At 39.4% G+C, this 25392-nt stretch overlaps 1 protein-coding gene across 4 annotated transcripts in view; it reads right to left on the reverse strand.

Annotated features, from left to right (window-relative positions):
* Positions 1-25392, reverse strand: part of RERE (arginine-glutamic acid dipeptide repeats) — a 464393-nt gene that overhangs the window by 188696 nt on the left and 250305 nt on the right. For all 4 annotated transcript variants that reach the window (XM_032758816.2, XM_032758813.2, XM_058443739.1 and 1 more), the window contains 2 exons: positions 14947-15052; positions 14002-14098 (listed from right to left, as the gene is read on the reverse strand). In XM_032758816.2, the coding sequence (XP_032614707.1) occupies positions 14002-14098; positions 14947-15052 (203 nt within the window). The remainder of the gene's footprint in view (positions 1-14001; positions 14099-14946; positions 15053-25392) is intronic.

The following is a 25392-nucleotide window of genomic DNA, read 5'->3' on the forward strand; positions in this document are numbered from 1 at the left end:
ACTTGGGCAACATTAGTTGAGACCCCATCTCACCACACCTGGTTAGGTTAATTTTAAAATTTTTTGTAGATGGGAGCCTCACTAGGTTGCCCAGGCTGGTCTCAAACTCCTGGCTTCAAGTGATCCTCCTGCCCTGGCCTCCCAAAGCACTGGGATTATAGGTGTGAACAACTGCACCTAGCCCCCATCTCCATTTTTTAAATTAAAAACAATGCTGTTGATATAAAGTCCCCTTGGGAACTATAGATTAGAAAGTACCTACAGTTCTACAGAACAGAAGCTACAGAATAGAAAGTATTCCAGGGTTACTGAGCACTTGAAACAACACTGATACAACTGAGAACTGAATTTAAAACGTTATTTGATCTTAACAAATAAATTATTTGATCTTACGTAAATCTAAATAGCTACATATGGCTACTAGCTACCATAGTGAACAACACAGATTTATAAGACATTTCCATCACAGCAGAAAGTTCTATTAGAAGGGCTATAGTATTCATACCTACTATTTGTAGATAGTAAGATACAACTCAAGGAAAAATACAGACTAAGCATCAACTTCCCAGGCCCAGAACTGCCTCTTCTAGTATTTAACTAGAACTAAAATAAGCTTCTGGGAAAGAAAAGGCAGGTATGATCTTTCTTACAAATGAACAACTAGCTCACTTTGAAACTAACTACCCATCTATACAAGGTGATTTAATCCCTGAAAGCCAGAAGAAATAGGTTCCTTTGGCAGTAAAATAGAGATAACACCTACTGCACTTATAAAGACAAAGCCTACAAAACTCTACTTACACAGTGCTATGTAAAGTAAGTTATTCCTATTATTGTCCATTACTAAGGGAAATTGATTCTTTTATTATTCTTCGTTATTTCACTCTTAAACTGGAGTAATTAATGTATCAATTAAAGGTAAAGAAAACCCATAACTCTAAACACAACCACTAGAAATCAGGTATGTTAAGGGCAGGGTTTATCAATCTCGGCACTAATGACAGTTTGTACTAAATAATTATTTATTGTCAGAGGCTGTCCTGTACATTGTAGGATATTTAAGAGCATCCTTGGCCTCTACCTAGTAGCACCCACACACATTTCTTCCTCACAATAAAAAATGTCTCAAGAGTTGCCAAATGTCTCCTGTGAGGGGCGAAACTACTAGCTTACAGAAAGCCAAAAGCAATAGGAATAGAAGTATTTCATCTGATAAATGATAACGAAGCTGTCGTAAATGGGATTTTTCTCTACCATCAAGCCGTTTCTCTATTTGATTCTGTTTGTATATATGAAAGGTACTGATATTTAAACATTTTTACTTTTTATCCTTTTCTTACGCTTCTAATTGCACTGTACCTCTAATACAATGTGGAAAGAGTGAACATCCTTGGCTAGTTCCTGATTTCAGTGGAAATGTCTCTCATATGTTCCTATTAAATATGACACTAGCTTTATAGACAATCAAACCATAATCATAGTATTGGAAATAATTGACTGATTTCCTCCTTTAGATTTAATAGTTTGATATATGCTATCAATAGAGTGAAAACCTGAACAAACCTTGCATTCCTGGAATAAATCCCAGCTGGTCATAATGTATTTTTTAAACAAGGTATTAAATTTTCAAAAAACAAAAAGAATTTGGTTAATTACATCTAAGTTTTCTTCCTCACAAATTTGTTTTTATCTTTATTATTTCCTTCTTTGTACATTTTTATTGTTGCTGTTATTCATGAAAGGTTTATTCATAATAGCCTAGAAACAACCCAAATGTGCAGCAACAGGTAAATAAACAAACTGTATATATGTACAATAAAATACTACACAAATACAAAGATCTAGTGATACATAAAATACCATGGACAAATCTCAAAAATTAAATGTTGAGTATAAGAAGCCAGACACAAAAACAGTATACACTGCATGATTCCACTTACATGAGCTTTAGAAGAGGAAAAAATAATTTATAGTGAGAGAAACCTGAACAGTTGGTGATTCTGGGTGGGAGGTTTTGAGAGGGGAGGATCTTGAGGGAACTTCCTGAGATGAGGGGAATATGCCAGGTCTTGTTTAGGGTCAAACACATTTCTGAAAATGTACACTTAAAATCTACGTTGTACTGTATATTAAAAAACTACTGGAGGAAAGTAAAACAATGAGAATTATTACCATATAGCTGTAGCTGTTTAAAGCTGGCAATCTTGCCAGTTAGTCAGCCCTCAAACACTGAGTATTGAGCAGAGCTGAAGAAAGGGTTTCCATAACCAGGTAAGGCCACCAGGATTGGCTCTGACTGGGTGGCACCCATTTGAAGTATTTTACAAATCACCTCATGAAGAACAGTGTTTACCTTTAAAAATGTGTGTATATGTGTGCAGAAGTATGGGTATGATTTTAAGTATTCAGTGTTTTTTTTATCAAGAGCACTCTTCTCACCATGATCTCTGTCAAAAGTAGGACATTATTTGACATTGTTTACAGAATAGATGACGAGGGGCCGTTAAGAGAAAATTGCCATCACATCCACCTTGCTGAAATAATCAGTTCCAGACTCTGTATCTAAAGCAATGCTTCACTGTTAACAGAAATATGACTAAAGACAGGGAAGCCCCATGTGTTAGCGTCCTTTCATTCAACAGTAAAAAAGGCGTCCTGGAAATGACTCATTTCAGTAATCCTTCCAAGTGGGGCGGGCCCCAGGGAGTTTTACACCTGGGGCATCATCTGAAGGGTCTTCTGGCTACCAAGAGGAGGTGGCTATATGAAAAGGATGAAGAAGAGACAAGAGAGCCCCTCTTATGAAAGGAGACAATACAAATGAAAACTGTGGCCTAGAAATCCACTCCCTTAAAACTACCAATAACTGGGAAGGTCTTCCTGTATCCCCAGGCACGCGCGAACACGAAAGACTCAGGACGACGTGCACGAGCACACACAGAATGTTTACAGTAGCAAACCTGTTGAAAGCTATTATTATTATTACTAAGATGGAGTCTTAATAATAAAAAATTATTAATAAAAAATAAATTATTAATAAAAATTCTTTTTTTTTTTTGAGACAGAGTCTCACTCTGACACCTAGACTGGAGTGCAGTGGTACGATCTCGACTCACTGCAACCTCCACCTCCTGGGTTCAAGCGATTCTCCCGCTTCAGCCTCCCAAGTAGCTGTGATTTCAGATGCGTGCCACCACACCCGGCTAACTTTTTGTATTTTTAGTAGAGACGAGGTTTCGCTGTGTTAGCCAGGATGGTCTCGATCTCCTGACCTTGTGATCCACCTGCCTCAGCCTCCCAAAGTGCTAGGATTACAGGTGCAAGCCACCATGCCCGGCTTTTTTTTTTTTTTTTTTTTTTTTAGGATAGGGTCTCTCTCTGTCACTTGGGCTGAAGTGCAGTGGTTTGATCTCAGCTCACCGAAGACTCAACTTCCCAGGCTCAGGTGATTCTTCCAGCTCAACCTTCCCGGTAGCTGGGACTACAGGTGCGCACCACCATACCCAACAATTTTTTGCAGAGCTAGGGTTTCACCACATTGCCCAGGCTGGTCTCAAACTCCTGGGCTCAAGTGATCTGCCCAGCTTGGCCTCTCAAAATGTTGGGATTACAGGTGTGGGCCACCATGCCTGGACAAAAATAAATAAATAAAAATAAAAATAAATAAATAAATACAGAATTTTAGTTTGTATTTCCCGTTTTGCCCAGGAGTTGCTTAACAGGAAGTTTTAAATTTCCAGGTGAAAGGGTCTTCTGTTCTTTGTTTTTCTTAGAAAACTACAGTTTTATTGTATTTTAATCGGAATGATTTTTTTTCTGTGATCTAATATATGACCAATTTTTGAAAAGGTGGCAAGATACACAAATCAATGTGTATTCTTTATTATTACAGGATAGAGTTCAAAATATGTCTGTAGGCCAGGTGCGGTGGCTTACACCTGTAATCCCATCACTTTGGGAGGCCGAGGTGGGCAGATCACAAGAGGTCAGGAGTTCAAGACCAGCCTGGCCAACATAGTGAAACCTTGTCTCTACTAAAAATACAAAGATTAGCTGTGCATGGTGGCGGGCATCTGTAATGCCAGCTACTTCGGAGGCTGAGGCAGGAGAATCGTTTGAACCTGGGAAACAGAGGTTGCAGTGAGCCAAGATGGCGCCCCACTACAAGGATGGGCGACACAGCAAGACTTCGTCTCAAAAAAAAAAAAAAAAAATTAAGATTATTAGCTTAGGGAGAAAAAGTCCAAAACTGTACAAAATCTGTAACAAGGAAGATTTTTAAACACTCCTGAAAGACAAAAAAGTGGATGTGAACAATGGTAAAACATCCATGTTCTTAGATAGGGAAACTCAAACTGGCATTTCTCCACAGATTAATTAATAAATCCAGTATAATCCCAGTACAAATACCAACAAGCTTTTTTTTTTTTTTTTTTTTTGGAAATAAAACTATTAAGGTTCACATGGAAAAAAAATAACTGAAAAAGAGGGGAACACACATTAAAACATACTATAAAGCCTCTGTAATTAAGAGTGTAGTGCTGGCACATAAATAGACAATAGAACAACAAAACAAAAAAGCAAGTACAAAACACATATGGAAAGCAAGACATGACAATGGTGACATCTCAAACCATTACAGTCAACATAGGTATTTTAATAAGTAGTGCTAGAACAACTGGGTAGAATTATTCTTTAAATATGGTGTAGGGAAAGGCTTTCTAACTATGACTCAAAATCCAGAGGCAATAAAAGACTGATAAATTTGATTAGATAAAAATACATTTTACACAATAAAAAATACAATAAATAAAATTAAATGAAACCTGACAAAAGTGGGAGAAAAATATTTGCAACAATTGCCATGTACCACAGTCATATAAAGCACTTTTTAAAAGTAAAACAAAAAGAAAACCCAATAGAAAATACATAAACAGACAATTTACAAAAGAGACAAAAATATCCTTCAAACATATGAAAAAATGTTCAAACTCATTGTTAGTGAAATAAAATAAAAACACGGAGATAACACTTCTCACCTATCAGACTTGTAAAATTTTAAAAAGACAAAACATTCTATTAGGAAAACAGGCTGCTTCATACTTATCAGAAGGAACACAAATTGGTACATGCCAGCTGAAGGGAAATTTGGTAATATGTAACAAACTGCATAGGCATAAACCTTTCAACCCAGCAATCCCACTATTATAAATGCACCCTGAAGCTCCCAATGATAAGAAAATATATATACACAAAGATATTCATTGCAGCATCATTTATAATTGCAAAATCCTAGGAACAACCTAAATGCTCATACACAAGAGAGCAGTTACATCAACTATAGCATATCAACATAAGGAAGTAAAAGAGAATGAGCAAGTCCTCTATGAACTGATAGGAGCCATTCCCACAATATACTGTCATCAAGTGAACAGAGCAAAGTATAAAAGAGTATCTACAGTATTCTACCCTTCAAATAAGACAGGGTTTTAAGAAAAGAGCCATGTATCTGCTGATTTGTGAAAAGAAAATGCTGGAAGGATGATCCAGCAAGTAAAATGATCAGTTACCTAGAGCAGGAAGGTGGGAGTGAGAGGGAAAGAAGTAGAGGATGGGAACACGGCGGCAGGGTTGAAGAGTATCTTCTTATAACCCTGACTCTTAGAACCACAGCAATAGTCCACATGCTCTCACACAACCATAAAATAAACAGTCCAGGTCAACAAGGGGAAACCAAAAATAGGATGTAAACAGCAACAAATGAACCTAATGTATTACAAATAAACAAATGCACATAAGGAGGTAAGAAAGAACAGAATTGACCTAAGTAGGAGGAAAAACAGTATCTTGCACCGTAAGACCAAAGACAAAAAGAGTCAATAAATGGGTTTCTCACCAAGACATGGGTCACAAATTCTGAAACTAAGTTGTATGTATTTCAGAATTAAACAAAAACAAGTAAGTATATTTTAAACAATAAGAACTGAGTTTCTTCTGTGTTGGAGAAAGTAGTTATAAATAAGGGAAAGTAAAGAATAAAATCTTCAGGCCAGGCCCAGTGGCTCACGCCTGTAATCCCAGCACTTTGGGAGGCTGAGGCGGGTGGATCAGGAAGTCAGGAGCTCAAGACCAACCTGGCCAAGACAGTGAAACCCCATCCCTACTAAAAATACAAAAATATTGGCCGGGTGTGGTGGTGGGTGCCTGTAATATCAGCCACTCGGGAGGCTGAAGCAGAGAATTGCATGAACCCAGGAGGCAGAGGTTGCAGTGAGCTGAGATCGCATCACTGCACTCCAGCCTGGGCAACAGAGCAAGACTCTGTCACAAAAAAAATAAAATAAAATCTTCCAGTGTTGGACTGGAACTGAAATTAATATAACCTTACAAGTCTGGGGTTAGGGGAAGTTAATAGGCACAGGTTAGTATACATACACATCCTAGCTCTGGTAATATGTAACAAACCGCATAGGCATAAACCTTTCAACCCAGCAATCCCACTATTATAAATGCACCCTGAATTCATTGCACCATCATTTCAACCCAGCAATCCCACTATTATAAATGCACCCTGAATTCACTGCAGCATCATTTATAATTGCAAAATCCTAGGAACAACCTAAATGCTCATACACAAGAGAGCAGTTACATCAACTAACTGGATCAACTAACTAACCAACTGCTAACTGGATCTAGAACAATGACACCCAGTAGTAATACACATACCTAATACCCAGATCTTGGTTTCTAAACACTGCTCTCCACTAAAGAGAACCTGGGCTCCTCACAGAATGGTTAATTCCAGTGCTGGAGGTTAGAAAATAAAAAACGAGTCTGAGAACATCTTGTGGAGCTAGAAATAAGAAAGTGCTCAAAAAAATACAGAAGTTTGCTGGTAAAGTGCAGTGGCCAATCTGAAGTAGCTCTTAATGGCCAAAGCTGGGCAATAAAACAAAAAAAAATCCATAAGTTCATGCTGATGTAAATACTCAAATAGATGTATGGGATAAACGGGAGATTTCTTTACTACAGTGGAATTCCAATTAATAAATGTAGAAGAAAAGAAGAAAAATGAAAAACCACCAAAGGCAAGCTTCACAGAAGTAACTTTTACAGGTGAAATCCATTGATAGGTGCTTAAAATCACTGGGTGAAAATTTAAGGAGATAAATGATTTGCATAGTCTCAAAGTATCTCCCAAGTTAATTAAGTACAGGGGAAAAGCTGCTTTACAGTGAAGAAACCTGCCAGAAGCCACATTCATCAAGTGGACAAGGTCAGTATCACCAGTAATTAGACATTATCAACCTCATGAAGCCCATGATAATAAGATGCACTCGGAAACATGTCATTTCTGTGGTTCTTGCCCAAAATGCCTAACTTCAGAAAAGCCAAATTGAGGGACATTTGACAAAATAATTGATCAATAATATTTACAATACCAAGGAAGGTCATGAACGGCAAGGAAAGACTGGAGAACCATTACACACTGCAGGAGACTAAGAAGAAATAATTAAATGCAATGTGGGATCCCATATAAGATCCTGGAACAACAACGAGGACATTGTTGAAATTCAAAGATAATCTTTAGTCTAATGCTATTGTATCAATGTTAATCCCTGGTTCTGATAACTACTATAGTTGTAGAAGTTCACACTGTGGGAGGTTAGGGGAGGGATATATTGAACCTGAGTACTTGTAACTTTGCTGTGTGTCTAAAAATAGTTCCAAATAAAAGAAAGTTTTTCAAATACTATGAAGTACTCAAAGGCAGACGGAATATCTTACTGGGTAGGTTTCCATCACCAAATACAGAGCCCTTCATCTACTAGTAGATTAATAAAGTGTTAAATGATGAATGAATAAATAAAGGAATTGACAGGTTATGATGTCTAATGAAGTACTAAGCATGTATAGACAAAACAATAAAAACGCTGTAGGTCAAAGTTATTTCACATATAAAAACAACTGTAGATTAAAGCCAGAGAAGGATTCTTAAACTGCAAAACTAAGAGCTCTGAGACACCATGGAACTCCTTATGGAACCTGCAGGAGCTAAAGGGTGTTTTGTTGTTGTTGTTGTTGTTTTTGAGATGGAGTCTAGCTCTGTCACCCAGGCTGGAGTGCAGTGGCACGATCTCGGCTCACTGCAACCTCCACCTCCCAGGTTAAAGCGATTCTCCTGCCTCAGCCTCCCTAGTACCTGGGACTACAGGCATCAGCCACCACACTCGGCTAATTTTTTGTATTTTTAGTAGAGATGGGGTTTTGCCATGTTGGCCAGGCTGGTCTTGAACTCCTGACCTCAGGTGATCTGCCCACCTTGGCCTCCCGAAGTGCTGGGATTACAGGCGTGAGCCACCGTGCCCGGCCGCTAAAGGATTTTTAAATGTTTTAAGGAATGGTTGGGAAACTGTCCACAGATGTAACTAATCTGTTTCAAGCCCTAAACATATACATGATCCTAGTAGCTGGTAACAAAGTAAGGAGATAAATTAATTTATAATGAAAAGAAACAGAATGGAAGCCTCAAACAGCTAATTTAGGTCTCCTTGGCCCTGGTCTTCCAGAAAATTCATCCTAAAGCATCTTCCTATAATAGGAACCCCTGGGTAAAATGATAGCCTATAACCTGACCTGCAGTAGGATATGTTTTTCCCCAAGTGACTCCTCCAAATAGGAAGTAGGTAATCGGAAAGCTGGAAAACAGCCCTCAAGCCGACAAGACATTTATGATCTCCTGTGCTGCCCTCCACAATCAATACTGGAGAATGCCCTGATGCGAGTACACAATAAACCCGAGAATGTTCCCCAGGTCACATGTCCTCAGTCCAATCACAAAGCAATCACTCCAGATCCTTGGATCATTAATAAAACATTATCCTTAGGGGAGAAAAAGTAGCATAGAAAACAAATTACAAGTTACAAGTTTATCTGCTCGTTCTTGGAGTGTGTTGAGATAGCTCCCTAAGCTGAACTCTTCTCCATATACCTGAAGGAATCTAAATATCTAATCCCTCCTCCTCCAACAGGCCACAGAGAAATACTAAAATAAGTGTATGCTGAGTGATTACACCATCATTAACTCAGTACAAAATTATACTTAATTTCACTTTTTCTTTTCTTCCCCTTATACTTTTAAGAACTCAGCAGAAATTCAATGAGCTATGGAGTGTACTACACATGTTACTGGGGCCTGAGATGCTCTTTGAGGGACTTTCACACTCCTTACCATACTGGATGTGGAACCAGATGTGTGTGTTTGGTTCAGGATTCTGTCATTAGTCATGCGACCCTGAACAAGTTTGTCAAAAGGTTAGCTCAAATGTTAAAAAACTTGACATCGGCCACAAGGCTACAGCAGAGCCAGGATTCAAACACAAGTCTTCTAACTTCAGTCTATTATACCACAATGCTGACCAAAAATTCTTACCCGGGAATAAACAGAACTCAAAAAATACTCTATTCAAAATGCTAACTTTATGGTGGTTATGGATAAAGTGTGATGAAATAAGATCAGCAGCTGTAGAAACTTATCTTGAAAGGTAGAGATAAGGGATAGCTAAGGTCAAGAATTCAAAACTAACAGCAATTCAGTAATGCTGGACTTCAACACACATTTCTATAACTGTGAAGGGCTCAGATTTTCTTATAGGAAGAAACTCTGGTAGGAAAAAGCTATAATCTCACAATTTACAAAGAAACTATAGGGCATTTTGTTTTTCTTTTGATTCGCCATGGCTAAAGGATAAAGCTCTCTCTCCTCCTTTATAACCCAACTCTAGCACCAGCTTGAAAGAAAACCTTATACATCAGTTTCCTCCTCAGTGAATGGAATGGCAAGAGCCCCCTCAGAGTTACTGTGACCGGATGAAACCACACAACCGAGCCCTTTGATCTTCAAGAAGAATGGTGCTAAGCACTAACATGATCAGTCTTTTTCTTTTTTGTTCCCCATGGTTTTTTTCATTACATTTATTTGATCCCTTTTCATGTGCCTACAGACTATTTTATTTGTGTCTCTCTCAAAATTGAATTTATTTTTAGTAGTACTGGTTTATAACTATGGAGAAGGAAAAAACTCTGTGAATAAACTATGAGAAGAAAATTGGAAAAAAAAGTTAAAGCTTAACTTTAACCATCCCCCACCAAATACATCCCAAACATTTTTTAAGCTAATCTACCTTGGTGAAGAGAAAGAGAATAAACAGAGACTGCTGGGGGCACTGCCATCCCATTCTGTTTTATGGGAGTAATGGGACAGGCAAAGCTTCTGTCACAGTGAGCGCTGCTGCCAAGAGTGAGGCCGGATCACTAAGTGACAGCAACGCGACCCTGCACCATTAGGGAAGTGCGTCCACACACAGGTGTGACCCTGCACCACTAGGCCGGCACGTTCACACACACACAAAACTGCACCACTAAGCCAGCACGTCCACACACACGTGACACCACACCACTAGGCCAGCATGTCCACACTTGTGATACCACACCAGTAGGCCAGCGCATCCACACACATGCGTGCGACACTGCACCACTAGGCCAGTGCGTCCAAACACACGTGACACCACACCAGTAGCCCAGTGCATCCACACACACGTGTGCGACATTGCACCACTAGGCCAGCGCGTCCACACACACACACGTGACACACCAGTAGGCCGGCATGTCCATATACACGCGTGCAACACTGCACCACTAGGCCAGCACATCCACAAACGTGACACCACACTAGGCCAGTGCGTCCACACACGCGTGTGCGACACCACACCACTAGGCCAGTGCGTCCACACACGCGTGTGCGACACCATATCACTAGGCCAGCACGTCCACACACACATGCAAAATTGCACCATTAGGTCAGCACGTCCACATGCACAAGACACTGCACCACTAAGCCAGCGTGTCCACACACACATGACACTGCACCATTAGGTCAGCTTGTTCAGTGACGAAACAACCACCTGTCATCTGATGTCTGAAAAAAATCCAGTAGTCAAGTCACAAAAGGATGTTGTATTTGAAACTTACAAAATCAAATTCAAGGTAAAAGTTTTACAAAGCAGCTACCACTTTTTATGACCACTTTAAAGAAACACCACAAGAGAAAAAAAAACTAATTGAGGATTCTAATTATATACCCAGTGAAAAGAGGATAAAGTATTACCACTGTAGCACTCCAGCTGTGGTGGCCAGTGAAAAGGACAGTGAAAGGACAGTGACTTACACATTTACACATCTCCAAGAAACATCTGATTGTAAACTTAGCTACAGTAAATTCATGGAAATCAGATGGAATTATTTAGGATAACTTGTTCTTCTAAAAATGCTAAAGATAAAAATGGGCCAGGGGTGGTGGCTCATGCCTGTAATCCCAGAACTTTGGGAGGCCGAGTTGGGTGATCACTTGAGGTCAGGAGTTCAAGACCAGCCTGGCCAAGATGGTGAAACCCTGTCTCTACTAAAAATACAAAAATTAGCTGGGCATCGTGGCACGTGTCTGTAGTCCCAGCTACTCGGGAGGCTGAGGTAGGAGAATCACTTGAACCTGGGGGGCAGAGGTTGCAGTGAAGTGAGCCAAGATCAAGCCACTGAGCTCCAGCCTGGGTGACAGAGCAAGACTCTGTCTCAGAAAAAAAGATTCTACAAATCTCAATACCAATGATAAGTACTCAAATATATTGATTTTAAGCATTTATGTCAAAACATGTTGAATACACAGTTACATATCTCATATACTTGTTCAACTGAAACTCTAAATCACTTAAAATCTTTTCCCTCAACCCGTGAGACAAGATGGAAAGAGGAAAGAAAGAGTATGCAAACCAGCGTAAGAAGTATTCCAGGATTTGGCTGAGTGTGGTGGTTCACACTTGTAATCCCAGCACTTTGGGAGGCCAAAGTGGGTGGATTGCTTGAGCTTAGGAGTTCAAGACCAGCCTGGGCAAGATGGTAAAACCTCATCTCTACGAAAAATACAAAAATTAGCCAGGTGTGGTGGTGCACACCTGTAGTCCCAGCTACTTGGGGAGGTAGGATTGCCTGAGCCCAGGAATTTGAGGCTGCAGTTAGCCATAATCTCACCACTGCACTCCAGGCTGGACAACAGAGCAAGATCCTGTCTCCAAAAAAAAAAAAGACAAGAAATATTCTAGGATTAAGTCATCGGTCCCAGCTAACAATATTCCAGGATTAAGTCACCAGTCCTAGGTAACAATATTCCAGGATTAAGTCACCAGTCCTAGGTAACAATATTCCAGGATTAAGTCACCGGTCCCAGCTAACAATATTCCAGGATTAAGTCACCCGTCCCAGGTAACAATATTCCAGGATTAAGTCACCGGTCCCAGCTAACAATATTCCAGGATTAAGTCATTGGTCCCAGGTAACAATATTCCAGGATTAAGTCACTAGTCCCAGGTAACAATTCAACTGTTCCATCAATATAATCAACCCTGCATTAACTTCCTTTGTTCAGCAAGTGAGCTTTAGCTTGGAAAGCCAATCTTAAAAGTCACACAAAGCTTGTGGAAATTCAGAAGAAGTTTATAAAACACTGAGAAACTCTCTAAATTCATCTAAATTCCTGTAAAAAGTCAAACCTAACTACATCCATGCCATACCCCACAGCAGAGTTGGCAAACTATGGCCAAAAAAGCCATATCTGGCACACTGCCTGCTTCCTGTGGCCTGAGAGAAGAGTTTTTCCATTTTTAAATGGCTGAAAAAGAAAGCAAAAGAAGAATATTTCCTGACACATGAAAATTAAATGAAACTCAAATTTCAATATCCATAAAGTTTTATTGCAGCACAGCCACTTCATTTATTTCCATGTTGTCTATGGCTTTTATGCTACAATGGTTGAGCTGAGTCACTGCAACAGATACCATGTGAAATATCAGCTGACCCGAAAAGCTTGCCAAAGCCTGCCCTAAAGTTGCTACTAATTTACCTTGAAATAACTGACTTTAGCTATGTAGCTTTGCAAAAAAGACTCCAGGTGGTTTTCCTGAATACCATCTGAGCATCAGAATGGAGAAATTATTGTAACTCATTGTAGTTTTAAGACAAAAGCTACCAAAATCCTAGTATTTTGTTAAAACCATATTACAGTATTTAACAAAAAAAAGTAGTCTTTCACCACTTTATTACTGATTATTTCCAGTGAGGAAAGGGTTTTAAGAATATTAGTAGTCTTACTTCCTATACCACTTAAAAGGCCCAAAGTCAGCCATACATACACAAAATGAGCCATTATGGCCATCCTTTTCTTGAAAGAGACAGAAAATACCCAAAGATGCAAATGTCATGGTCATTTTTTTGACATAATTCCTGAAGACATTATGACTGGCTGGAATGTTACCTTCTGCCTCAGAATGAAATCTTCAATATCTTTCTACCCATCTCTTCCCCCTGCCAATGAAGCTGTATAGTAGGAAATTTTTCAGACATACAGAAAATGGAAGAATAGTTCATTGAAAATCTCTATAAATTTTGCCTGGGTTCTCAATTAATTACACGCTGCCATATCTGCTTCATCCATTTCTCTATCTTTTCTAGTGGCAGGAATTAAGTCTTTAGAAAGTAAACTGCAGACCATCAGAACACTTTTTCCCACCTCAGCTTCCCAAAATGCCACGATTACAGATGTGAGCCACTGCACCTGGCCCATCGGAAGAGTTCACCCATATACTTCAGCAAACAATACCAGGATAATAATTTCCAAGGAAATGAAGATACAATAATATAGAAACGGCGTTAAAAAGTAAATTATCAAAAAAGAGAGAGAGAGAGAGAGAGAGGTAAAGCTAGATTAGTGAAGACATGGAGAACCTCTGCAATCTCAACAATCCGGAGGGGACACTGGAATGTTCACTCTGAGGCCAAAAGAGGAGTCTGATTAATACAGTGACTACTAAAAGATCAGGAGAGATTAGACCCTCCACCTCCTGCACTCAGTGACTCCTCCTTCACATGGAAGAGCATGTCTCCAGTACTTACCTAAGGGCAGCAGCATGGTAAGTGTCAACGTAATCAGAAATGAAGAGCTCTCGGTTCTTGATAACTGGGTCTGTAATGACAAGTTCTCTTCCAGAGTCTGTCAAAAAATTAATTAAGAGGACATTAAAACTGAGTTACCCAAAACAAGTAAAAAAATTTTGTAAAACTTTTCTTTCAGGTTTACCACCCACTAAATAACCAGGCCTGGTTAGCATTGTAAGTATGCAAAATAGAGAAGAGGAATCATAAATTGCAAGAATAACAGTAACAGAATGTACAGTTTTTGTCAACAAAGTATCTTCTTGGCTATGTTTTATACCACTTACTAAGACCCTATATTTTGCCAAAATGGATTAAGCACAAATGGAAAAAGAAGAAAAACAACTATCTTATCTTAGCACCTCCTTCAACTACCAAAAAACTTAGTGATCCTGTCCATCTTATTTTTCTTGCTAAATATTACAAAATGTAGTGGACTCACACAGCTTCCATTGAAAAGAATATTTTTAACAAGGAACTATAATTTACACGCTTTAACAGAGGTTATTTTATAGTTTCAAAGAAAGAAAAAAAAAACCCAGAAAGATAAAAAAAGAACATCATTCTTCCAAGCTGTTTTTCATTGGTTTGTTGACTGTGAGAAGAGTGGAGCAGGATCAGGGCCAGGCAAAGTTTGATGCCAGTGCCAGCACTGCCACTTAGAGGATGCATGGCCCCAGCAACGTCCTTAGCATCTCTCAACCTCAGTTTCCTCATCTGGAACTGGAGAGGGACAGACCCACCTCACGTGACTGACTGGTAGCCAATGTGAATCGTCAAGCATAAGGCCTACCAACACTCCAAAATCCATTTTTCAAAAAGTTATCTTCATTTAATGAATGTCTTTAGAAAGAACTTTGCCCAAAGCTAAGAAATACACGAATCAAACCAGAAGGACATATTTACCATTTTCATTATGTCGATCCTGAACCAAATGCTGATACACAGAATCTGGAACCTCAGATTGACGGTAGTACCATTTGACGTTCATGAGGAGATGGTCCCTCTTACTCTGAAAAGGAAAATCTAACAGCGTTAGGAACAGGATTTCAGGTGGCCACAAGTGCATATCATACCCATGACCAAAAGCCCCTGTAAATGGGTGGACAGGCAGATAGGGAGAGACACAACTACCATCAGGACCACAACAATACATAAGTCAGTTATGAGGTCAAATTTTATTTTTTAAAAACACCCATCAATAGACCCTCTCACTTTATCCCTCTAAACTGCTTATTTCAGGAAACAAAAGGAGACCAGTCTTGAATCTGTTTATCTCCCCAGTTTGATTAACTAATCCATTCAATATTACATTTTTATTTAACATTAACTACACAATACTACATTAATATATCCTTCTATTTTAATCTTTAATCATTTTGGTAAATATTTAGAGTCAGTGTTAGCTGACTGTCAAGGCTCATTAAGGGCAATAGGCTAGAAAGAACTCACCCCGCAAGGCCTGGCACAAAATAATCTCTTCTCCAAGGTTTGCCTATTACCCAGACTAAATTAGATTCTCCTTCCACTGTTTAGCCACAGTTATTGTTAAGTGCCAGATGAATATAGCGAAGAATGGGTGGTGATGAAGGTACTATGGGTCCAGAGACCTCATCTCATTTATTTCCGAATCTCCAGATAATAGAACATCTTGTATATAATTATTTGTGAATAATGAAGAGTTTTATGATTATCACATAAATGATCCTGTAAATGTTTGTAGGACACTGAACTATGTTATCCCTAAAAGTTAATTTTGTTCCCAGTTTGTTCAGAGAATAAAGGATCAAATATTGCCCTTCCATTACCAAGTTATGGGGCTACAGCTTGCAAAAGATCATCTCTGTGGCTAGTCAAGAAATAGCTCAACAGGGAGTGCACTGAGGTTTCCTGCGGCCTCCTAAAATACTTTTCCAACCCATGTGTGGCCTTAACAGGCTTCTCCAAGGTGAATGCAGTCATGCCTTTCAGCAGCCTCTACATTCTCATCACAGGCCTGTTGATCAGTAATGAATGAGAGCTAAAATTCAAGAAACGCCTCATGTTTATAAAGGGGATGCCTAAATCCTAAAATATGATAAAAGAGCCCTCATTAATGAAGGAAGACGCTTCCTGCTTTAACGAGCAGTCACAAATATAGCCAACACTAAAACACCAGGAAGGTTCCAAAAAACCTTTGCTAAAAAACACTTAAAAGCCATTTAAAGAATCAGAAAGATGACAATTGCCACAAGTTTCAACAGAGCTCAAATGTAAAGATGTGTTATTTCTTTTTTTTTTTTTAGAAGGAGCCTCACTGTGTCACCCAGGCTGGAGTGCAGTGGCATGATCTCGGCTCACTGCAACCTCCACCTCCTAGGTTCAAACGATTCTTCTGCCTCAGCCTCCCAAGTAGTTGGGATTATAGGTGTGTGCCACCACGCCCAGCTATTTGTTGTATTTTTAGTAGAGACATGTTTTGACAATGTTGGCCAGACTGGTCAGGAACTCCTGACCTCAAGTGATCCATCCACCCGCCTCGGCCTCCCAATGTGCTGGGATTTCAAGCATGAGCCACCGCGCTGGCCAAAAATGTGCTGTTTCAAAGTAAACACAAAAATTAGCCAGGTATGGTGGCGCATGCCTATAATCCCAGCTACTCAGAGGCTGAGGCAGGACAGAATTGCTTGAACCTGGGAGGCGGAGGTTGCAGTGAGCCAAGATTGCGCCATTGCATTCCAGCTTGGGCAACGAGAGCAAAACTCCAATCTCAAAAATAAATAAATAAATAAAACAAAAAACAGAACAAAACAAAACAAAAAACCAAAGTAAATAACATAAATACCAAGATTCATTCTTTGCATTTAACTGTGCCAAATACACATGCCTACAAAAATAGGGCATCATCACTGGTTTAATTACACTTTATACATAGAATAATCCTACATGATGAGCACTCTTTAATATTTATCCATTTTATGCCTTTATATTAAAATTTTTGACGGCAAAAAAATTTTCTACACTGTTTATGCTGCAGATGGGAAAAAGAGGACATACCAGTATGTTAAATAAATAGAATAAATGTTACATGTAGCAGTTTAGAGAAATAATCACTTTCAGCAGGGGATTATGGACGTGCTAACATCTGACTTGAGAAAAAATGGGAGAGATTTCAATGAATTTTTTCATTGAAAGACATAAAGATAGACAAACTATTGAACATATCCAGACCCCACAGTCCATCTGCACGCGTCGAGGAAGCCATTCTGGGGAAATATGGAGAAGAACCTGAGTCCTGACTGTGTCTGGCCTTTAGTGAGCTTACAGGACAACTGGAGTTTTCTAACTCTATTGCTGACCAAATACACAGGCAGCAAGGGACAAATTGCCAGGACATGGGAGAGCAGCTAGAAAGTGTAGGAGATCAGAATATACCACCTCAAAATATGCTCTCTGGCACAAGGATTATTTTGCCAAGAACTTAAGAGGGGTACAGGAAAAATTATATTTCGTCTCCAACAAAACTTAGTTTCTTCCCTAGGCAGGATAATAAAAAGCAGGAACAGAATAAGATTACTCATTATAGGAAAAACATATATAAACCAGGGGAAGAAGCAGCACCTGTTTGGCAGTGCTCGGGGATGCAATCAGTTAAAATACACCATCTATAATAAGCACTCGCTCAACCTCAGCACTACTGACATTTGGGCCAGAGGATTCTTTGTTGTGGGGATCTGCCTGTGCACTGTTAGATGCTTAATGACATCCCTGGCTTCTAACCACTAATTGCCAGTAGCACCCAACCTCCAGTTCTGACAACCAAAACTGTCTCTAAACATTGCTAAATCTCCCCTGTGGGGACAAAATTGTCCCTAGTTGAGAAATCACTGGTCTGGTAATTCATTTTGTTTTGTTTTTTAAGGAAAACAAAACCAAAATGGCAGAAATAAAACCTGGTTCAAGCACTACAGGGTAGGGAAGATGGCCTGCGGGAAAGAAGATGGGAAGGCCTGTGGCCCCTCCAATCTCAACTCCATCACTTCCCATGTATGTGACTTCAGGCACATGACCGAGATTCTCCCAGTTTCCCCTTTTCTGTAAAAAGGAGATACTGAAATCTACCTAAAATAATTACTGAAAGAATAAAAAAGACAGAAAGCATCCAGAACTGAGTAGGTGCTCAATGAATATTGTTTCCTCTATTGGCAGGTGACTGTAACCAATAGTTCACAGAGAAATCTGAAGAACTGCGTCGAGAACTGCAGGAATTACTTCTTCACCAGAACTTGGTTTCCTGCAAGGGATGATAGTGATGTCTAGTCACTGAGCTACTAATACACGCTTCAGTGCTCACAGAAATGAATTATTTCACTGAGCATATAGGAGAGTCCAGATCTACTAGCACTCCTAACAACAATGTTTCAAAAGCTACCGTCTATGTATTTCTGCAACACATTTAAGACATCTGAAAACCTGAAGGGCAACAGAAATACCTTTTAGATACAGTAACTCAAATTTGTACAATGTCTATTTTTCAGAACCAAGCCAGGGATACTGGTGATCTTCTGAAGTACAATATCTATGTTCTCTTATGACGTAGGAATACCTACTGATTACACACACAAATAAATTAACTGCTTTGGTTTATTTGTACCTAGATGTATGACTCCTAATATTATACTTGACAATGGCAGTGAAAGAACTATTGGATTCCCCAATGCAGTACTATGCAATAACCAGGGAGTGGCAGCATTGTGCTAAAAAGACTTCACAATCAATTCTACAGATTAAACACACAAAGGTAGACTGGAAGTAAACAACAATTTGGAACAAATTTAAGTAGCTGTAATATCCAAAATCTTTCTAAATAGGCAGGTAACTTAATTAAAAATTAAGTCTATAAAGGGAGGCAGTGTGTGGTTTCAGCAGGTACTAGATTAAAATTAGGTAATCTAGGATTGCAGTTCAGTCTGCAACCGCTAGTTGCAACCTTAGTGGAGTCTCCCCAACCCTCTGAAAAGTGAAGGGATGGAACAAAATTGTTTCTATGCTCTCTTGCCATTCTTCCAGGTTTATATCTAGATTTCCTCCTCAAACAAAACCAAGGAGATAAAATGATGCTGTGGGAGAATCTCTAATTTTTTCTCTGTACTGGCTAACAGTGCCATCCTAAAGAAGGTTTACAAATTAAAATGTCACCTTCAGTGGAAGCTGGCCACTGCTATACTGAGGGGAGAAGACAGCATCCCCTCCCTGAGTAAGTGTTCCAGAGCTACCTCAGACACAAAAGTATCGCTCGAAAGTTAGACACAGGTAATTATGTAATGCCTACTACTCACTAGTTGAAGAATTTTGTTCAAAATCACAGAAAATTAAAGCCAGACATGAATTTAGAGATCATGCGATTCAAAAAAAACTGTCTAAGTTTGAATCCTGGCTCTGCAACTTACGAAGCTACATGACTTTGGGCAAGTAACTTCTCCAAGCCTCAATGCTCTCATACGCAAAATGGGAGAAAACCAAGTTTCTACCTTATTCGGTTGTGAGGATTAAATAAATTAATATAAAGCAAGTGGATGAGCTCAATAAATGTTAGATATTACTATCATTGTTTTACAGAAAAAGAGAGCAGCCAAGATAGAGAGAAAAGAGGTCACTTAAAGGTTTTGCTTCTCTAAGATTCAAAATTATGTTAGTAATAGCAATATAAAAATAAGTCATACAGCAAATTAAAAGGAAAATGTCTTCACTTTTCCAACAATTCTAGAAGCTTATCAAGAATTTCTTAACAAATAAGCCTCATTTTTACTACCAATATAATTTAACAATGGCATAAATGTCAAAATGTTTATAAATAATATATTTTAAACAGAATGTGGAATAAAGAGGGAAATGAAGCTTCCTGTGTGAAAGCATCCTAGGGTATACTTCTGAATAGAAAGAGGAGCCCACTGGGAAGTAAACAACTTCTCACCAGTTTGTTTGTTTGTTTAGAGACAAGGTCTCACTCTGCTACCCAGGCTGGAGTGCAATGGCACCATCATGGCTCACTGCAGCCTCAACCTCCCAGGCTCAAGTGATCCTCCCACCTCAGCCTCCTGAGTTAAGCAGGAACACAGGCACCCAGCTAATTTTTAAAATTTTTTGTAGAGGTGGACATCTTGCTATGTTTTAAACCACTAAACAGGGGCACATCCAATCTGCTTACAATAAAGTTTTGGGGCTCTGTGCAAAAAAAAGGGGAGGGGGAGTTGTTTCTGGGCTAAATTATGGACACTGGCTGGATTTCTCTTGAAATGAACAATATATGTCGATTTAAGGAGATTAATAGAGGACAAAATCCATCCCCCAAATCTGGGCTTAGAAAAAAGATCCTTATGGTAGCTATTTGGGAGCAGAATAGCAAAGATTTCTACACATCTTTGAATATCAGACAACAGTGTTGAGATTTAACAAATTTAAAATAACTGAAATGAAACACTCAGAACTAGGTAATTAACAAGGGGTAGACTAGGGGAAAAGGAAGGCAATGGAGACAGGCAAGGCCAAGAAAAAGTTGCTGTTGAAGGGCAACTGTGTTGTCATCAGCAACACACAACACAGTCTGCCCAAACACAGACATCTCAATGTTGAGATGGAAACTTCCTTTCCTGGAGATCTTTCATGATTATTAATTTAGTGTTTTATCAGTTTAAATAGCCTGAGTCTTTCCCAGAAACAGTCTTAATATCAGCCTCAGGGCAATGTTTTTCCACAACATAAAAACAGTAATAATAATCGAGGGGGTATCTGGATAGTTCATAAATACCAATAGGACTAGGGCAGAGAGAGAGAGAGAGTCCTTCATACAGAGGTGGCCTGCAAGCCACATGGAACAACTGTAAATTCACCTACGATACAGAGGAAAGAGCTTCTTTGTCCCATTGATCACCAGCTGATGATACCTGCCACCAGCTCATAGCAGGGATCATCAGGTCCCTAAAGCCTCCAAAACAGACCACTCCTGTCCCTCTGTGTTATCAAATGTGACAGGGATATCAAGACCAAAGACAGCCTCAACAGAGTACAAAGATGGATATTAGCAAATAAATAACTTTGCCAAGTCAAAACAATCTGCTAGAGAGAAGAGGATTAACCTCCTGCATATTTTTAACTGCTTAGTCATGGGGGCTCTTGATTCAGAACCAAGTGAAATCAGATCAAAATTCTTACTTTATAAGCCAATATAGCCAACCAAGTTTCTCCAGAAATTTGGGATGAAGTGGCTAACGTGTATACTGTATGGCTTAAAAAGATACTTTCTGAAGAAACTTTTCATGCATTTCCACAACATGGTGATAATAAGGTTAAGAGCTGCCTGAACATTAGAGGTTTACTGTATAATTCAGAAATGTATACATAAAACTTTTAATTGGTAGTCAGATACTAATTAAGCATACAGAGGGGGGAAAACTGTCTCCTAGAGACATCACTATCTCCCTTCAAGTGCGCTCACCAACCAGTTTAAAGAGGCATTAACTCTGCCTGTTGAGCCCACCTCCACTTACAGGACAATGACTGTTAGACATGTCACCTTAGCTAAGACCTTGGGGACACAGTCATAATGGCTTCGATCATTCCTGACTTCAAGGGAGAAGGGTAGGGACAGACAATGGGGTCAAAGATCGCTATTCTTCAAAGGTCAAACCTAACTCCAGATGCAGACTGAGTAACCTCTTATCCAAAATACCTGGGACCAGAGGTGTTACTGATTTCAGAATTTTCTAGATTTTGGAATCTTTGGGTATACATAATGAGATATCTTGGGGATGGGACCCAAGTCTAAACACAAAATTCATTTATGTTTCATATAAACCTCATACACATAGCCTAAGGGTAACTATATAAAACATTTTAATAATATATGCAGCCTGTCACAAAGGTCAGATGTGGAATTTTCTACTTATGGCGTCACGTCAGCACTCAAAAAGTTACGGATTTTCAAATTAGAGATGCCCAACCTGTATTTATTTACACAGGCAAATCAAAACTAAAGATAAGCTTTCTGTACCAGTCATAGTTACCCAACTTTGTGGATAAATATCTGAAATTAAATTTAATTCAATTAAAATGAAATTAGATCCAGGAATCCCACTTCTGTGAATTTACCAAAATATTTAAAATCAGTTTGTCAAAGAAAAGCCTGCACTCCCAAGTTTATCACAGCACTATTCACAATAAACAAGTTAGGGAATCAACCTCAGTGCCTATCAACAATGAATGGATACAGAAAATGTGGTGTGTGTGTATGTATGTACATATGTGTGTGTGTGTGTGTGTGTGTGTGTGTGTGTATGTGTGTATAAAACTACTATTCAGGCTTTAAAAAGAAGACTCCTGTCATATGCAACAACATGAACAGAACTGGAGAATATTATGCTAAGTTAAATAAGCCAGGAATTGAAAGACAAATACCACATGTGCTTATTACATGTGGACTCAAACAACCCAACTCACGGAAGTGAAGAGAAGTGGTTACAGAGGCTGGGCAGTGGGGGAATGGGGAGCTAATGCTCAAAGGGTATAAAATCTCAGTAAAGAATAACTGGGTTTTTTAAATGATCGACTGCACAACATGATTAATATAGTTAATAACAGTGTATTGTACATTTCAAAATTGGTAAGAGTAAATTTCAAATGTTCTCATCATAAAAAATGACAAGTAATTGAGGTGATGGTATGTTAATTAGCTTGATTTAATTATTCTACATTGTATTAATGAATCATACATCATTTTGTACTCCATACATATATACAATTATAAGTTGTCAACTTACAACAAAATGAAATTTTAAAAATGAAATTAGATAGGAAATATCTTGTAATATTTCAAGCCTCTACCCTACTTAACATAAGACTCTAAGAATGGCAGGGAACCATGGTGCACGCCTGTAATCCCACCACTTTGAGAGGCAGAGGCAGGTGGATCACCTGAGGTCAGGAGTTCATGACCAGCCTGGCCAACATGGCGAAACCCTGTCTCTACTAAAAACACAAAAATTAGCTGGGCGTGGTGGTGGGTGCCTATAATCCCAGCTACTCGGGAGGCTGAGTGAGGCAGTAGAATGGCTTGAACCCAGAAGGTGGAGGTTGCAGTGAGCAGAGATCGTGCCATTACACTCCAGCCTGGGCAACAAGAGCGAAACTCTGTCTCAAAACCAAACAAACAAAAAGGATCTAAGAATTTTACATATCTATATATATATTATCTGTATAACTTTATAGCCATTACAGCTCAAAACGCCAGGAAAGAGGTATAGAAAAACCTAAAGCAGAGTACACCACCAGGCCTCAGGCCATCCAGGTTCATGTATCCCAGGGTTCTGCTCTGACATGGGGACCAGCGGGTAAGGGGAAAAGCTGAAATACTGACTCCACAGATTTTTCTCAGGGGAAAGAAAGGACTCTGAATATACTTTATAATCACACCATCCTATACACATCTCCCAAATACACTGAGTTATTAAACATTTTGTTTCATTTTGAGAGGGCAGAGTGAGGGCAAGTAAATTTCTTATTGCCATTGATAAAGTATCCATTCTTGTTTGGTCCTGGAACACCTTCTCCCAACCTCGGTGTATTTTAGTGTAGGGCTGGGACTGAACAGACCTAAAAACCCACGGGGTCATCTTCTGCATCCACTCTCAGTGGTGCCTGAACCCACCTGTGGAAGGACCACGGCTGTGGCACAGCTCCCCTCAGGTGGCCACACTACTCCCATTTCTAAAATACCTTAAAACAAAGGGCAGGTAGAGGAAAAATAAAATAAAATAAAATACCTGGGCTGGGCGTGGTGGCTCACACCTGTAATCCCAGCACTTTGGGAGGCCAAGTCAGGTGGATCACGAGGTCAGGAGTTCAAGATCAGCCTGGTCAAGATGATGAAACCTCGTCTCTACTAAAAATACAAAAATTAGCCGGGCGTGGTGGCGACCGCCTGTAATCCCAGCTACTTGGGAGGCTGAAGCAGAGAATTGCTTGAACCCAGGAGGCAGAAGTTGCAGTGAGCTGAGATCGCACCACTGCACTCCAGCCTGGGCGACAGAGCAAGACTCTGTCTCCAAAACAAAACAAAACAAAACAAAACAAAACAAAACAAAAAAACCTGAAAACAAAAATTAGATGGGACATAGAATCCTATTGGTGGTAACATCACATTTATTAGCATTTCCAAATGGGTATACCTGGAACTACTGGTATATCCAATATACAGCAGACTACTGGAGGGGTCTGCTCAGAACCGGAATAGTAATTTTTTTTTTTTTTTGAGACGGAGTCTCACTCTGTCACCCAGGCTGGAGTGCAGTGGTGTGATCTCGGCTCACTGCAACCTCCGCCTCCAGGGTTCAAGCAATTCTCCCGCCTTAGCATTCTGAGTAGCTGGGACTACAGGCACATGCCACCACACCCAGCTAATCTTTTGTATTTTTAGTAGAAATGGGGTTCCATCGTGTTAGCCAGGATGGTCTTGATCTCCAGACCTCGTGATCCGCCTGACTCGGTCTCCCAAAGTGCTGGGATTTCAGGTGTGAGGCACCACACCCAGCCAGAACTGGCATAATGAATTTTTAAAGAAAAGTAAGTGGATGAAAGCAATAGAAGCAAACCATGGCCACATCCATCTGACTAGGCTGCTTACTGTTTGTAGGCACTAGGATCAAGGTTACAGGCTCATTTTCAAAACCTATGAGTGGTATTCAATTCAAAAGACTGTTGTCAGGAGATAACATCAGCATCTGGGTCTGTGTGAAAGGATTTAAATCACCTTCTATCAGATGTTGAAGCATGAAGGGGGAATGGTAGGAAGGCAGATGACTTTTTACAGTGTTTACAATCAAGATATACAAATAACTGGCTACATACAAACACTCAGAAAGATGATGTAACTATGAATGTACTGAAGCACAGGCTCAGATGATCAGCAATAATTTCAAAACCACTATTTCTTCATGATTCCTTGTTTGTTAAACTTTTGCCGCTGTTAAATTATTTTTACACTTTAATATGGAGAAAAACCAACCAATATTTTGGTAGGAACTAAAACAGTGCATGAAAACTAAATCATCTCTGAAATGCTAGCTAAGGAGTCAAAACTCATTAAGGATTTCCTACTTAGGATTATATTGTGTATGAACACTGAAATTTTCAGACAATTCATTCTTGTATTTGATTGTAGCAGAGAGGCCAAAATTAAGTACAGGTAAAACCTTGGGAATATTTGTACTTCTTGCCCTCACCTGTAAACTATAAGGCTAGGTAACTAGATAACCTCTGTTGTCCTTAATGTCACACACACACACACACACACACACACACACACACACACACACACAC

The sequence above is a fragment of the Hylobates moloch genome, unplaced genomic scaffold (assembly GCF_009828535.3).
Source record: "Hylobates moloch isolate HMO894 unplaced genomic scaffold, HMol_V3 SCAFFOLD_9, whole genome shotgun sequence".
Lineage (NCBI taxonomy): Eukaryota > Metazoa > Chordata > Mammalia > Primates > Hylobatidae > Hylobates > Hylobates moloch.